Source organism: Cervus canadensis, chromosome X (assembly GCF_019320065.1).
Source record: "Cervus canadensis isolate Bull #8, Minnesota chromosome X, ASM1932006v1, whole genome shotgun sequence".
In the NCBI taxonomy this organism is placed as follows: Eukaryota; Metazoa; Chordata; class Mammalia; order Artiodactyla; family Cervidae; genus Cervus; species Cervus canadensis.
The window spans coordinates 138010401-138027242 of record NC_057419.1 but is presented as its reverse complement, the minus strand read 5'-3'; the positions used below and the strand labels follow the sequence as shown (position 1 = coordinate 138027242).

The 16842-nt window shown below is 43.0% G+C and overlaps 1 protein-coding gene across 1 annotated transcript in view; it reads left to right on the top strand.

Annotated features, from left to right (window-relative positions):
* Positions 1-16276, top strand: part of VSIG1 (V-set and immunoglobulin domain containing 1) — a 31508-nt gene extending 15232 nt beyond the window's left edge. Inside the window, exons 3-7 of the mRNA XM_043460079.1 lie at positions 6848-7046; positions 12978-13133; positions 13521-13640; positions 13967-14114; positions 14901-16276. Coding sequence (XP_043316014.1) covers positions 6848-7046; positions 12978-13133; positions 13521-13640; positions 13967-14114; positions 14901-15216 — 939 coding nt within the window. The 3' untranslated portion in view covers positions 15217-16276. The remainder of the gene's footprint in view (positions 1-6847; positions 7047-12977; positions 13134-13520; positions 13641-13966; positions 14115-14900) is intronic.
* Positions 16277-16842: the final 566 nt, after the last annotated feature.

The window sequence follows — 16842 nt, the reverse complement described above, 5'->3', positions numbered from 1 at the left end:
CAAGTTGAGTGGGCTGGAGGAGGCCCAAGGGTGGAGGTGGAGAAGGAGGAGCGCCAGTGTCACTTCAGCCATCACTGAGCTTTCGGAGGTGCTGACTCCTCTTTGTACCAAAGGTCTTGAACATTTGTTCAGAAGGAAACATCGTTCAAGAGGAGACTCTATCAGTGCCGCCCTCTAGTCAAAGTTCAACAGCTTTGTTCAGTACTGGTTACCCTAGAGGGGCTTCCCTGGTGGCTCAGATGGTAAAGAGTCTGCCTGCAATACAGGAGACCTGAGTTTGATCCCTGGGTCGAGAAGATCCCTTGGAGAAGGGAATGGCAACACACTCCAGTATTCTTGCCTGGAGAATCCTATGGACAGAGGAGCCTGGTGGGCTACAGTCCATGGGGTCACACAAGTATTTGAATCACTCTGTGCCTCTCTTCAAACTATGGTAGAACAGTAATATTCTTCTACATGGGCAGTATACCTTGTAGCATTCAGTCCTCAGATCCACCCACTTCTGCTCAAACACAGCACGGCCCATGCCTCAATATTGAGAAAAAGGCAGTCAGTCAGTGTCTAAAACTGGTGCGTGCAAGAGATGCTTGGGGAAGATGTAGTTGGACCTCTCAGGCAGTAACACCTGTACTGTTGGACCCCCTCATTATTTGGAGTCTCTAGGCTAGTGGCACCAGATTTTTGAAGTGGAATAGGAGGGTCAGAGTTTGGTAACATTTGAGATCAGCACAAACCCCTGGCAGAGGTGAGACAGTCTTTTTTTTGGCTGTGATGAGTCTTCGTTGTATGGGCCTTTTCCCTAGTTGCAGTGAGCAGGGGCTACTCTTCGTTGCAGTATGCAGGCTTCTCTTATTGCAGAGTGTGGGCTCTAGTGTGTGAGGGCTTCAGTAGCTGTAGCACGTGGGCTCCATAGTTGCAGCTCCTGGGCTCTAGAGTACAGGCTCAATAACTGTGGTGCACAGGCATAGTTGCTCCACAGCATGTGGGATCTTCCCAGATCAGGTATCCAACCCATGTCTCTTGCATTGGCAGGAAGATTCTTTACCACTGAGCCACCAGGGAAGCCTTGAGACAGTCTTGAGTTTGCTTTCTCATGCCCATGTCTGGAATTCCTTTCATCTTCCTCTGAAAGTTTCAGGCTCTATTGCTGCCTTGATCAGGGCAGTGGTCAACTCTTGTAATAAGCTCATCTTCTCCTCCCCCAAAATCACTGTGTTAAAGGAGCAGTTGACTCCAAGACCTAGTACTTCTCAGTACCCAGGGGAGAATATTATCTCCTAGGGACTACCCCCTCCATAGGGTTCCTTTGTGAATAGAGGCTATGGAGGTATTCCATAAGTCTTCTGACCAGGTGCCAGGATATTCATTTGTTGTTGTTTTTGTTCAGTCACTAAGTTGTGTCCAACTCTTTGCGACCCCATGGACTGCAGCATGCCAGGCTTCCCTGTCCTTCACTACCCCCCAGAGTTTGCTCAAACTCATGTCCATTGAGTCGGTGATACCATCCAACCATCTTGTCCTCTGCCACCCCCTTCTCCTCCTGCCCTCATTCTTTCCCAGCATCAGTGTCTTTCCAATGAGTTGACTCTTCACATCAGGTGGCCAAAGGATATTCATTAGCATGGTCTTTGTCTTAGAGAAGCCCTCCTTTCAGAAGACATGGACAGATTCAGATAGTCAGTTCCTCAGCAAGAGTCACAGCTGACGACTCTAGACCCCAGAACAGGCAGGCTAGCTTGGAAGTTTTGGTTCCCTTCTTATGAATGGCTGCCTCTTCATTCAGCTAGTCACTGGAAAAATTATTAATACAGGGACCTCACCTGCCCTTGAACAGGACAGGCATGGAACCTACTTAGCATGAGTCTCTCAAACAACACATACGCATCTAGGATAGCCACAGTGGAAGAAACCCTGCACCATCTTCGTCTCTCTAACACCCATATAATGTGAACAACCTAGAACCTAGAACCTAGTATCATCATACTCCATGGCTGCTTAGATTCTTCTAGCTTGGCCTCTACATATAGTATTATATCCAATGCTTTTCAAATATTGGTGAAGTGAGGGTGCTTCATCTCCTTAGGAGCACACTTGAAAATGAGCAAACTGTTGGTCTAATTGTTATAAATGGGAGTCACTACTGATGCTAGTGGATGGTGTCTAGAGGGGCTTAATGTCTTGTGATATGTAGGTGAGACCCACACAGGAAAGAATCATTTGCCCCAAATGCCAGTGTGGCTCCCATTGAGAAATACTCCAGCTTCTTCCCTTCCCAGCACCCCTCCCAATCAAATTTTTTCTTTTCAGTGTCCCATTTCTTCAGATGTCTATTCTTACTAAATCTGATAAATTAATGTAATGCTAAGGTGTTAAGGTCACTAATGCTAGTGACCATTTACTTTGTTCTCTCTCACAAAAACTGTTTAAGCAGAAACCTTCCGTGACTTACAGAAACAGTTCAACTGGTGGGTGTCTCAGGCACATGGCAGGCTGGGAAGGGAGTGGTTTGGAACAGGCAAGCCTTCCTTTTGGTGTTATATTCCTTCCATGTGCAATCCCAGCCTCCTTAAATAGCCTAGAGAAAATTCTAGGCTTGAGACCATCATTACTCTACATTCCTCTTCTCCCATGGTTAGTGCCTTTATGAGCAGAGCAGGAAAGGAAGAAGCTGGAAGGGAAAGAATAGGTGGTTTGCTGTGGACTTGCACATTTCCAAAAGGAACCCACAAAAGCAGCTCTGGAGGCTAAAGGCATTTATTAGCTCAGACTCAGACTCAAACAGAAAGCAGACTGAATTCCTTCAACCCTTCTTGTTCATATTCCAGCGCTAGTTAGAGAGCAGTATCACAAAGCTGAGGGAAAAATCTTTTTGGACAAATCTGGCTCCCAGCTGCACAGCCTTATGTGAATAGGAGCTTGGCACAGGAGGAAGAGAAAGGCTGTTATTGCAGCTGGCATCCACTGAAGGCATCATGTGGTGAACCCACTTGGCATGGGAAACATCATGCCAATGAATAGCAGCAATTGGAAGAAGAAGGCTTGGGCTGGAGAAGGTGATGGAATGGCCCCAAGAGGGTAGGGTGGCCTGGAAGTCATCTTCTTGGTCCAAGGCAGGCATGTGAGTGCCATGTTCATGGATTCAAGGGACTTGAGAGGTCTGGATTCTAGGTCTGACTACCAAGTGTGTGACCTTGGGATGATCACTTCCTCTTATGGGGCCTGTGTGTCCTTTCCTGTAGTAGAAGAGGATGAATCAGAGGTTGCAGACTGGCAACCTCTGGGCCCTATTTGGCCAGTAAATGCATGTTGGTTGGCCAACCCAGTATTTTGTTTATTTGCTCAGTTTGAAAGCCTTGTTTGTTTTGGCTCTGCAGTTCACCACAGTCCTTACTATCCTCCATGATCTTACCACTACCCACCAGCCCCTCCCAGCTAGTTCCCATATTTCCAGTATCCAGCTGGTTCCTGAAGGCTCCACTGCCTTAGCAACCATGCGATGAGTTATCTCTTTGGGAGTCTTATAACTAATGTGCTGTTATGTCTCCGTAATCAGCCTCTAACATCACCACGGGGCAGGCAGAGAGGACCCTGGGGGGAAAGTAGGGCATTCTCCTGTGAACACAGCCACAAAAGGCAAGTGGCCAAAAAATGAACAAGCGCCACTTAAAGGAATACATGGATGGATTTTCTCAGGGCAGACTTGCCACCCCCATCATCACCCCCAAAGAATGTGGCCTGTTGAACAGCCGTGGCTTTTCCTGGACCTCAATTTGTTTGATCTCTAAATTGACAATATACTTTCCTTGAAAAGTGTACAAGCCTCACAGGATCATGAGCCAGGCTTTGGCCATCGTTCAGCTTTGATTTTTAAAAGAATTATTCTTTTGTGGAAAATGGAACCAAGTTGCAGTTCCTTCCTGTGTGATTAGATAAGTAGTTTCAGGAAAGCATTTCATTTTCTTTCTTCACAAGGACGATATGACAGTGTGGACTTCCCCTAACAGAAAGCCCCTCCACCTATGTGTCTGGCCACTGGCTAGCCTTGGGGACTTTCCTTCTCACACAGCACCCTGAGGCCAGGGCCTTTCCCTTTTAGGTGTCCATTGTTACACCTCTTTAACCTCTGCTTCCATTCCAGACATTTTCAGTATTATTTGTGGGACAACAGAATTTATTAGGCTCACAGTGTGAGGAGCTAGGATCGAAGGGTTGGTGAAGGTCCTTTTTTCAGGGAAGTTACAAGTCTAGGGCCTCATGACTTATTTGCTTATTGATACATGGCCAACCATGAAACTTTTAGTGTGGCTTCTTTTCATGTCCTAGTCTTGACCTAAAACACACTCTCTTGGCCCCCTACTCTTTGTAGAAATAAAGTCTTTCCCCCTAGATCTTCTGGGACTTGCTGCAGGCTGTAGGCAGGACTGATGTTTCTCATTGTGATGTCATAAAGCCTCAATATAAAACAGGCTGACCAACCCCCCAGTCTTCCTGGGAGCAGGGGATGTGGCCAGATACCTAAGCTGCAAAGGGCTTCCTTGATAGACCACAGGCTGCATTCCAGGTAAGAGTCTACAGGGTCACAAATTGTTAATTAGAAAGTAAATAAGGCTAGGCTGGCTAGTGAAATGGAAAGCCGGATATCTTGGATGTCAACTCACTTAAAGGAAATAGACCTTTGACAAGTTGAACTTCCTCCTGCCCCACTTGAATACCTTAGGTTACACTGGCTTACCAGTTTGTAAGTCAAACAAGACCCCTCTGGAGCAAGAGTTTATGATTTCAGTAGGTATGAATGGGCGAATTGACTTATAAATGGCTCTTTCAGGGCACGAAAGAAAGCTAGTTGATGTTAGAGGACCGCAGGAGAGAGACAAGTTGTTTTCTCCTTAAAGATACTCTTTTCTTTGAATTTTCCATCAGACTCTCCCTCTGTGCTTTAGTTTAAAAACTTCCTGACTGTTTCCCTGAAAGAGAATACATTTGAATTTATGTAGACAATATCTTTTGGTTTTCTGATTGCCTTCCCTGTCTCATTAGCCTGTTAATGTAAAGAATGCTGGACAAGGAAATTGAAGAACTGGGTTCTAGACCCAACTCAGCTGTTAACTTTGTGTGTCTTTTTTAAAGCTCTCTAGGCTTCAATCTCTTCTATAAAGTGAGAAGAGTGAATTAAATGAACCATAAGTCTCTTCTAGTAGATTTTATTAAATATCAATTGCCAGTGGACTAGGGCAATCCCAGTTTATTGATAATGCAAAACAATCACTGGAGTCACAGGCATTTATATTAAACTAACAAAGTGTGTACATAGACTGCGTATTATGAAGGGACCTCGGGATCACCTAATCCAGTGATTCTTAAGCTTTAGTCTATTCATGTCTCATCTTCATGATTTTTTGTCATATTTGTGTATTACCAGCACCAGTAATTGTTTAATGTTTTCTATATTGACATTTGGGGGGGCCACACTGTGAGGTTTGTGAGATCTTAGTTCCCTGACCAGGGATTGAACCTGGGCCACTCAGCAGTTAAAAGTACTCAGTTCTAACCACTGGAGTGCCAAAGAATTCCCTGACTTGGTTTTTAAAAGTCTTAAAAGCATCTGCCTTAGTTTCACTGTAAACAATAACATCCATGAGTTCACAGATTTGATGTGTTAGATTTGTCTCTAATACACATTAGATTTTTAAGTTTTCAATTATTTACAACCTAAAATCAACTTATGTGCCTATACTAGGAGAATACATATCATACTTTAGAGAACACTGCTCTGGTTCCTTGTTCAGATATGGAAACTAAAGGTTGAAGAGATTAAATGACTTTTTTTCTTACTGCAAAGCAGGTTGCCATGGAGACATGACCAGCGGCTACCTCTCCCATGTTATAATCAGAGGCCCAGTGTGGCTAAAACCGAGGTCTTATTCCTAGACCAGGCCTTTTTACATCACACTCTGCTGCTCCCATGGTTACCATTATGATTTAATATCCAAGTTCTATAATACAGATGGGACTAGAATCAAGATATTTCTTAAATCTAGTTAATTAAAATAATAATATATAAATCTTTATGACTTTGGGTGGGTCATTAGTCTGTACTTGAGTGCCTGCCTTTATCTGAAAGCATTAATAATTCCATTTCTTCCTCCTGCCATGTGAGGAGAAAGGTAATAGCTACTGTTGACCAAGCACTTCCTAGGCCCTTGACTAAGTGACTTTGCTTCATCCTTATACCACCATTGTGAGGGGATGGGGCCACATGGTTTCTCAGGAGCCTTTCTGCTCTGAAATGTTATTCTTCTAACAAACAGAATGAACTCAGTTTTGCTTACCCAAAAGAATATGTGTGTTCAAAAGGAGCATGAATATTCTTTTAGAGGAATCAGATATTCTAGATAAGCCCACTGGGTAAACTCAAGGCAAAGAAAGTTTGTAAAGTAGAATAAAATGATGGTTTGGTTTCCCCATCAGACACTTGTGTCCTAAACAATGAGTTTCTTTCAGGTAGACTCATTGGGGAGTATCCTGATCTCCTGGCCTAAGCTTAGGTGTTGAATCTTGTCAGCTCTGGCTGCCTACTGTCTACAAGACAGGCATACCTTTGTGCTCTGATGATATCATAGAGCTACTTTGAGCACAAATGAGGTCACAACTGTGTACAGCCTTGAGAGACCTACAGTGTCCCACTGAGCTGAGAAATCTTTGCCACAGGGGTCTTACCAGGGGTGGGAGGGGTGGGGGGATTCTAGTTATCGTCCAAGAAGGAAACATTGGATAGAGAGAACTTCCAAGTAGTTTATCCTAGCCTGAGACATTGTCCAGTTCTCATTTATGTCATTTTCTCTCCTAGATTTACTATTCTGAAGGTGGACAAGCTACAGCCATAGGAAAATTTAAAGATCGCATTGTAGGGTCCAACACTTCAGGTAACGCATCCATCACCATCTCGCATATGCAGCCAGAAGACAGTGGCATCTACGTCTGTGATGTTAACAACCCCCCTGACTTTTTCGGCAAAAATCAAGGCACCATCAGTGTCAGCGTGTTAGGTATGGACATTTTATTTTCTGCTTTTTCTCGTTTTCAATTTGAATGAGCCAAGGCAGTGAGTTATGGTGCCAATTAAGTCCCAAGGGTGAATATCCTCCCTACTTCTTTTATTACCAGGAAAATAGAGACACACCACACCAATCCAACCCATAGAATAACACTGAAAAATCACTCACAAAACATGTTGAAACAGTTGTCAAAACAAATGGGGCTGCCACCATGACAGATAGCAATGGATGACCAAACCTCTTGGGTCCCTATCTCTGAAGGATGCAGTGAGAACAGACAGGACAACCCACAGTCTCACCAAATGATCACTAGCAACTCTTTCAGTGAGAACCTCCAACTGAAGCCAGTCCTACCTGGGGGAGACAACTGTCAACTTTTGACCTCTCCTAAGCCAGCCACAATTCCCACTGTTAAATTATTCTTTTAAATAAAGGCAGAAAGGTCCTTTTCTAAAATATTAATGCTATTTGGAAAAAGGACCAGAGTTGATTCATTTACTTATACACAAATATTCATTCTGTGACATGGAGCAAGTCATATCTGTTCTTCAAATGAATTTGGAGTGGTTCATTTATGCGGTGTTTATTAAGTGCCTGCTTCGGGTCAGGAGCCATGATAGAGGCATGGTTTCTGCTCTTGGGGAAGTTCACAATATTGGTGATTTTTAGGGCTCCTTCCAATCTCTGTCTGAGTTTTGCCCCTGTCTGTATTGCTTAGCAAGTCCTACCTGCAGGCCTTCACACGTATGGACGGGAGGGAGGCAAGGGCTGTCAACCTTCACCCATTACCAAGTTGAGCTAAGGGCTCTCCCACTTCTATGTAACCTCAAGTGGAACTGGTCTAGCCATGGCTGCTCTTGAGCTGTGTACATCCATCCCGGGAAAAAAAGGAACTAGATCAGACAATAATTGAGTAAATTGGAAAAGCCTCAATTGGTAACAAGGTGCACAAGGAGGAGAACTGTCCAGTATTGTCTGAGCTTGCGGCCCAAGTGATGCCAACAAAGAACCAACTCTTTACTGTGAGGCTTGCTACTGCATCTACTCACCTGGAAAAGAGGAAAAGGTAATCAAGAGCTGATTTCTAGGAGCGAGGTAACTCCATCGTGTTCTTATTTTTGCTGCATCCTGTGCTAGGCTTTGGGGGTACAGGGGACAACAAGACACATATCCATAAACCCTTTCCTGGGAGAGTTGATGTTCTGGGTTGGAAGACTAGCCATATACACGGGAGCTAAATGATGTATGCACTGGCCTCAGTGCTAGTCAGTTCACCTTTCTCTGGCCATTTTGAGATGGGGTTGTAATTTCTGCCCAGTCATATTATTACGAGAATCAAATGACATATTGGAGATTCAGTGTTCAAAGAATTTAAGGGATTCAGTTCAGTCACTCAGTCGTGTCCAACTCTTTGCGACCCCATGAATCACAGCACGCCAGGCCTCCCTGTCCATCACCAACTCCCGGAGTTTACTCAAACTCATGCCCATCGAGTCGGTGATGCCATCCAGCCATCTCATCCTCTGTCATCCCCTTCTCCTCCTGCCCCCAATCCCTCCCAGCATCAAGGTCTTTTCCAATGAGTCAACTCTTCGCATGAGGTGGCCAAAGTACTGGAGTTTCAGCTTCAGCATCAGTCCTTCCAATGAACACCCAGGACTGTTTAAGGGATTAGTCCTCTACTATTTTTGTTACTCCCTAGCTCTGGGTTGTCCTTCTGACCAGAAACAACCTAAAGAAGCCAAGCCTCTTTTTATCTGAGCTTGGAATTAGCCCTGAGGTAAAGTTAGACAGGGTAGTTAATATTCTTAAAGTTTAGAGAATTCCTAATGAACTTCCGTAAGAAGTTGAGGGTCATTTCCCTTCTAAGTTTTCCTTTCCCAAGAGTCATGACTTTTCCTTAAGCCTCCAGTATCCAGGCAAGGTAAGAGATGAAAGACTCTGGATTTCTTTGGGAATTCTCAAAATCCCACTTTAATTAATTAGGCTAAGAACAAAGATGTTCTACAAATTTATGCTTTCTGGAAATTTTGAGACTGATAATTTTCTCTAAAAATTGCAGAGGCTGTTGGCAGCTCTCAAATTCTATTGCACATGAGTGCCTGTTCTGTCTGCCCTGACTGAGGGGTGGGGCATGGTGGGGGCAAGCATGTGCGTGCTAAGTCACTTCAGTCGTGTCCAATTCTTTGTGACCCTATGGCCTGTAACTCACCAGGCTCCTCTGTCCATGGGATTCTCCAGACAAGAATACTGGAGTGGGTTACACTGCCCTCCTCCAGGGGATCTTCCCAAGCCAGGGATCAAACCCACGACTCTTAACGTCTCCTGCATTAGCAGGCATGTTCTTTATCACTAGTGCCACCTGAGAAGCCCAGGCAAGCATGTGAGGGAGACCAAGAGAGAGAGGTATTGACATTTCCTTAAATATTGCTCTTCCTAGCAATGCATCTTTCAGAAACTTTTGTAACCCAGTGGTAGACACAAACCCCATGCACTCACTTATTCATGCATATATTCATTTGGCACACCCTGAACAGATGTTCAGTCACTGTGATAGGCAGTGGAGATGGAAAGATGTAAAAGATAGGCTCCCAGCCCTCCTAAAGTTCTAAGTATGTAGTGGGGGAGGCAGATGTATCACATAAGCTTATAGTGGAGGGAGGAGAGGTAAGCTGGGAGATCACAGGGGAAACTGGAGAAGGCTTCCTGGAGAAAGTGACTTCTGCAGTGAATGTTGAAGGATATGTAAGAGCATGTCAGGCAGAAGAGGGGCTGAGGTGGCAGGGTGCAGTTTAGGTGAAGGAAGCAGCAATGCGCAAAGGACCAGGTGGTTTGCATGATCATTCATCTGAAAGACTTCCATTAGGTATGACAGCCTTGGAAAATGAATCTCTGAAAAATACCCAGAAGAAATTTGAATAATTATTTTGTATGCATTTGGAATGAGCATCATCTTCCTTCTGCAACTTGGCACGTAAAAAGAAAATGATGAATTTAGGAAGGTTTGAGAACACACTGAAACATTTTCATTTATTTTCTGAGGTGAGCCTCTTCTTCCCACCACAATTCTATTGAAAGCAATAAAGCTAAATGGTAGATCAGTGGCTTTGCCAGTAAAAATCCAAGTTCTGTCGGGGACTATAACTGGATGAAATGTCAATTCAATCCTGAATCAGTAGTTTTAGAAAGTGTATGGGTTTGGGATTTGGTTCAAAGTGATTCACTGAGTGTTTGGTTAATAAAAACAAAAGGAGAAAAATGTGTTCAGAAAAATATCTGGGTTTGATTCTGGGCTCAAGAAATGAATGCAAGTCATTCCAGGTTTTGGTCCATAATTAGTTCAAGTCCTGGGGTCTGGCTTTGTGATGAAACACCCCCATTTAATTTTCTGTTCAAATTATTCTGTTCCACTGTAAAAGCTATAAAATTCACCATGTTTTTTAAAAGGCAGTATCTTTAAAAAAAAAAAGGCAGTATCTAAATCTAGTGATAGTTGGATTTCTGGTTAAATAGCCTAGTTTATTTAGGATAGGCAAATCCAAAGAGTTGTCTGCAGCTAAGGGATCAATACCAGGAAAGAGAGAATAAAGAGCTAAACAGAAAAATACTCCTTTTAATTAAAAGATACCTGTTCAAAAGAAGGGATTGTACAATAGGCAATTGGTTTAAGAAGATATGGTACATATATACAATGGAATATTACTGAGCCATAAAAAGAGTGAAATACTGCTGGTTCCAGCAACGTGGACGGACCTAGAGGATATTATGCTTAGTGAAATAAGTCCAACAGAGAAAGACAAATACTGTATCTCACTTATATGTGGAATCTGAAAAATAGTACAAATGAATATATATGCAAAACAGACTCACAGACATAGAAAACAAACTGATGGCTATCAAAGGGAAGAGTGAAGGGGGAGGGACAGATTAGGAGTATGGGATTAACAGCTTCAAAATACTATATATAAAATAGATATGCAATAAGGATATACTGTATAACACAGAAGGAATCTATACCCATTGGAGAAGGAAATGGCAACCCACTCCAGTACCCTTGCCTCCATGGACTGAGGAGCCTGGTAGGCTAGAGTCCATGGGGTCGCAAAGAGTCGGACATGACTGAGCGACTTCACAGGATCTTGTAATAACCTATAATGGAATAAAAATCTGCGAAAATACTTAATTACTATATTGTGTACCCAAAACTATAACACAATATTGCAAATCAAGTATACTATAATTTTAAAAAAGAGGGGATGGTGAAATTTTCAAACAGCTATAGCTGTATCTGTTTTTCTGCTCATATGTATAGTGGGTTAGTGTCCGAGACTGGAAGGTTGTCAGTTGCAATGTCAGAAATGTGACCGCAGTGTTTACTCCTGCCTGTGGGCAACAGCAATTCCATGTGTAAGATACTATATGCATGATTTTATTTGTATAAACACAATATATTTGGATTAGCTGGAGGTCAGATAATTTCTTGTGCACATTTTACAGATGAATTAACTGAGGCTTGGCTATGTTAGGTTACTTGCCTAAATACATCTGGTGTAAAGCTGCAGACCCAGGGTTCAGTGTGGACTCAGATCTGTGCTCTTAACTGCTGCCTCCCAAGTAAGAGTCAGAGAGCTGGGTAGTCCGGAGCATTTACAGCCTAAGCCTAAGGGAGAGAATCTATGCCTTTGGAGTGTCTTATATCTAAATTAATATAAGGCAGGTGAATGGGAAAATATTGATTCAGATCCTTATCTGCATGTCAGACTGAGGTTATAATAAGCTGTGAGCAGTAAGACGAGTGGCAAGAATCAGATTTTCAGCTTCCCACAAGACTTATCCGTAAGCATAGAAACTCAGCATATCCCAAACTGACCTCATCTTTGCCCCTTCCTCCTCCTCACTCCTTCCCCAAACACCTGTTCCTCTCCTTGACTTCTTTATCTCAGGGGGTGGCAAGATGGTGTACCCAGCTGTCCAAATCAGAAACTTGGGAGTCATCACTGAGCCCACCCTCTTCCTCATGCCACATATCCAAGCCCTCTGGACTTCTTAATACCTCTTAACTCTGTTTCCTCCCCTTCCTTGCCTCATGCACTCCCGGAGTCAGAACAGTTCAGTTAGAATGATCATTGTGCTTCCGCACCTACTTAAATTCCTTCTGTGAACCTGCTGCTCTCAGGATAAAAAACGTGAAACACAAAGCCCCTGAAGCTCTGGTCTCCATTGCTCTCTAGCCTAATCTCTTACCACTCCCCCCACCCCATTTCAAAACTGTGTAAGAGGCACTTTTGAATTTCTGGTGCCTAGTTCAGTGTTGGGCATACAGGAGGCACTCAAGTAAATGCTAGTGGCATGAAGGATGAAACAAGATTTCAGTGCCTTGTGGCACACCCCTCCCCCACAATGGGTTTCCCCTCCCAATGAGGGACACGGGCAAATTCAAACCTTCCATTGTGTGTCACCACCAGGAGAATTTATGCCAAAAAATAACTCACAAAGGAAAAGAAAAATATGGCATTAATAAGACAATTTTGGGGAGAAAAAATTAGCTATCTCAAAGTGTTTAATGTTCTCTTTTCCTTTAAAACCATGCTTCCAAAATATAACCTCTGTTCCTAGTTTAATGTTTGTTTACATTTGACTGTTTTAATAATGGCATATTTTAAGACACAATGTGGAAATTCATGGTTATGAATCTGAGGAAGAGTCAGATGGAAGAGATGCTACTAGATGGCCCAGTGACGAGAGAGGTCTTTGCACCTGAAGTGCTCTACTGCCATCTGGTGGTACAACTAGAAAACTGTCAAAACAAGTTTTTTTAAGATTAAAAAAAAAGTGTTCATAGTCTCCAAAATGAGAGTGAGGAAGTGGTACAGACTGCAATTCATCATACCTGATTTCTTACTCTTTGTCATTGTCTTACAGTCAAACCTTCTAAGCCCTTCTGCAGCATCCAAGGAATAGCAGAAACTGGCCATCCTATATCTCTTACTTGCCTTTCGGTGCTTGGAACACCTTCCCCTGTGTACTACTGGTATAAACTTGAAGGAAGAAACATCGTCCCAGTGAAAGAAAACTTCAGTAAGTATATATCTTTGCTGCACCTGGCAAGGCCTGGTGTGTGGGCTTGGTTGACAGCATGTATATGTGACTGGCTGCTCGTCCTTAGAGCTCAGTCCTCTGTTTTTTTGGGAGGGAAATGTACAAAGAATGTCAGCCTGTCATCAAAATGATTGTCCTCTGGTCTTCTCCCCAGCTTCTAGAAGTCAAGACCATTTTTGGCTTGGAGGTAGCGGGTATGGAGAAAATAGGCATGGTCCCAGATGGGAGTCCTCAGGGGTCTAGTTGATCCATCTCCAGAAAGGGAGGCCAATCTGAGGAAGTGGGTGGGCATTGGATGGTCTGCTTCATTCCCATGATCTGTACCCATATACAAGATTTGAAAACATTATTTCCTGATATTGACAGACCCAGCCACCGGGATTTTGTTTATTGGAAACCTGACCAGTTTTGAACAAGGTTATTACCAGTGCACCGCTATTAACATCCTTGGCAATAGTTCCTGTGAAATTGACCTAACTACTTCATGTAAGTGGATTATATAACTTTTAACAGTGTCTCCTTAAGTATCCTGTGCCTGCCAATCAAGTCACTTAGAATTCTTGGTTAGTCCTTCCTGACTCTGGAGATTTTGGTGCTTTATTTATAGAATGATACAATGGACAACCATCCTAATATCTAATGCTTATATAATACTTCATATATGTAGAGTTCTAGGGCTTTCCACGGTCCCAGCCTATACAAGGAACTATCCCACTATATGAATGCCCTGAATATTTCCCACTGGTCACAGATTCACGGGATGGGGCAGACACTGTGCTCCATTTTACTAACCAGCTGCTTGTATCCTCCAGATCCAGGAACTGGAATCATTGTTGGGGCCTTTGTGGGGACCCTGATAGGTGTCATCATTATCATCTCTGTGGTGTGGTTCGTGAGGCGTAAGGTAAAGGCGAAGGGGAAGGAAAGGAAGAGGAATTCTAAAACCACCACAGAACTCGAGTAAGACCTTACTTCTGCTGCCTTTCCTTGAATAGACATGTCTCAGGCCTATCTCTCTCAGTCAGCTCTTCCTAAGCACGCCTCTTAGCATAAGATAGAGGGCCATCTCTCTGCTCGCTCTCGTTGCTTTTATGAAAGAGTGGTGATGGTTATCACGTACTGGGTACTGTGTGCCAGACTCTGTTCTAAGCAATTTTATGTATATCAACTCATTTACCGGTGACAACAGTCCTTTTAGGGCTAAGAAAATGTTACAATATATTCATCTACTTGTCTTTCTATGAACAGCAAATAAAATACAATTTTTAATATTATTTTTTATGGAACAAGGGGTCAATAGACACAAAACTGCTGACAGCCCAGGCTCTTGCCCACTCTATTCTTCCTCATCAAATGTATATCACACACATTCATTTGTTCTTCCCTCCATTTCTGCGCTTCCACAACTATGTATTGAGTACCAACCAAGTGCCAAGTATTGTGCTAGATGGAGTGGGTGCTAGAGAGGCATTGGAGCTATGGATTTGGCCCCCAACGATCCTGTTAGATCTTTATACCCTTTCCTCCTGATGTGAGTTTTCCTGCCTCTTAAACACTGGTTTGTTTCTCTTGACAGTTAAGACCTAACCATTCTGTACCCTAAATGGAGACCCATGGTCTGACAGTGAGTCAGACTATCAGAAATCACAGGGGTTTGGGACCTATGGTCACTGAGGCTACAGAGCCTATGGCTCCACATGAGATGTCAGACCCTAACTCGTTCTTGCCTGGGCCTTCTTCCCACAGACCAATGACAAAGATAAACCAAAGAACAGAGGGTGAGACAATGCCACATGATGATGTCATCCAACTCGAAGCCGCCCTTCCGTCTTCCACCCATGAGACTGAGCCTGATACCACCCTGGGGCCAGATCATGAGCCTGTCCCCGAGCCTGAGCCTGCCTTGCAGCCTGCTGCGGAGCCACCCTCTGGGCCTGAGCTTGTCCCCATGTCTGAGCTCGAGATCCAGCTGGAGCCGGAGCCTGCGCCCCAGCAGGAGCCCCAGCCCTTGATTGTAGATGAGCCATTTTCTGATGAGGAGAAGGGGGAGATTAAGCCATAGGCCAGTGGCCTGAGTACAGTGTTCATCACCAAGGAATCCATTAGTGGCATGTGGAATTGAGTTGACCTAACTAATTTCCCACCACCTGCCTCCATTCTGGCCAACCCTCTTCTAACATGGAGCTCTTCCCATCAATCCAGAATAGACAGATCAAGATAACTACTAAATAAATGCAAGGGTTCCTGCATTACCAGTCTAAAGGACTTAATTTCACTAACCTGTAAACACAATTAATGACAAGTGATTTTGAACTCGTTGAAGGTGTTTTGCCACACATGTGTCTTATTTCAGAAATTTTGTTTCTCTATTTTTAGCTATTCTTTGGCATTCCACATGCACACATGACAAGGTGCCATTAACTGGATTCAATATTATTTCTTGGATTTGCTGTTATCAGAGCTTCCCTATTCATTTTCACATTGATCACTAAGAATTCACCAGCAATAATCTCATAGATTGGGGAAAAAATCCTCAAAATTCCAGAGAAGAAAGGGTACATATTAATTGGTACATAGCATTTAAAACTAGGTCTTAAAATTAATGCTTCATTTATCATATTAGATTTCCCAGGGAACCACTGTGCTATCCAATATCTGAGCACAGCAAAATTTTAAAGTAAATTAACTTTTTAAACGCAAAATAATGTACGGGCAAACACTTCCAAATACAACTTCCCTTCAATGAATACAAAATGTTGATATCACAGGTAATGTACTGTTTAGCTTTGAATGAGCTATTATGTTGTCGCACTGTCTGATGCTATCTCTACTTTGGAAGGGCCAAACTAAATGAACACTTAAGATCTATCTTAGATAATCTGAACACATTAACTGTTTTACTGTTGGGATATTTCACATTAACAAAGAGATATAATTCTTGTGTAAATGCTAACTATTAACTAAAATGCATTCATATCACCTCTTCACCTGCTAAAAAGCTTTTCTTTTGATTATATTTATCAACACTCCACTTTGAATAAATTTACAGGTAGACTTTTTCATTTGTGTAATCAGATTTTAAATCATCTTTTAAGTAATACTCAATAAAAATCTTACTTTAATGAGCCTAAGGTAAATCTTTTATGAATAATTTTATTGGTTTTAACTTTATGTATAATAAACTGCACCTATTTCAAGTGTTTTGATGTGTTTTGACAGATGTATACACCCACAAATGCCTGCATACATGCTCAGTTGTTTCAGTCATGTCTGACTCTTTGCCACCCCATGGACAGAGGAGCCTGGCGGCCCGCCAGGGATTTCCCAGGCAAGAATACTGGAGTGGGTTGCCGTTTCCTCCTCCAGGGGATCTTCCTGACCCAGTGATCGAACCTGTGTCTCCTGTGGCTTCTGCACTTGCAGGCAGGTTCTTTGCAACTGAGCCAGCAGTACACTCATGAAAGCACCATGGTAGTCTAAATAGAGCATTTCCATCATCCCAAAATGTTTTCTATGCCCCTTTGTGCACTCTCACGATCACTCTGGACCCAGGCAACCATTGAATTGTTTTTCATCATTAGAGATTAGCTTTGTCTTCTCTTGACCTTCATATAAAAAGGACCATACGGTGTGCACTTTTTTGTGTGTCTTACTTCCTTATAAGTGAAGCCTTTTTAAATAAAGAAAT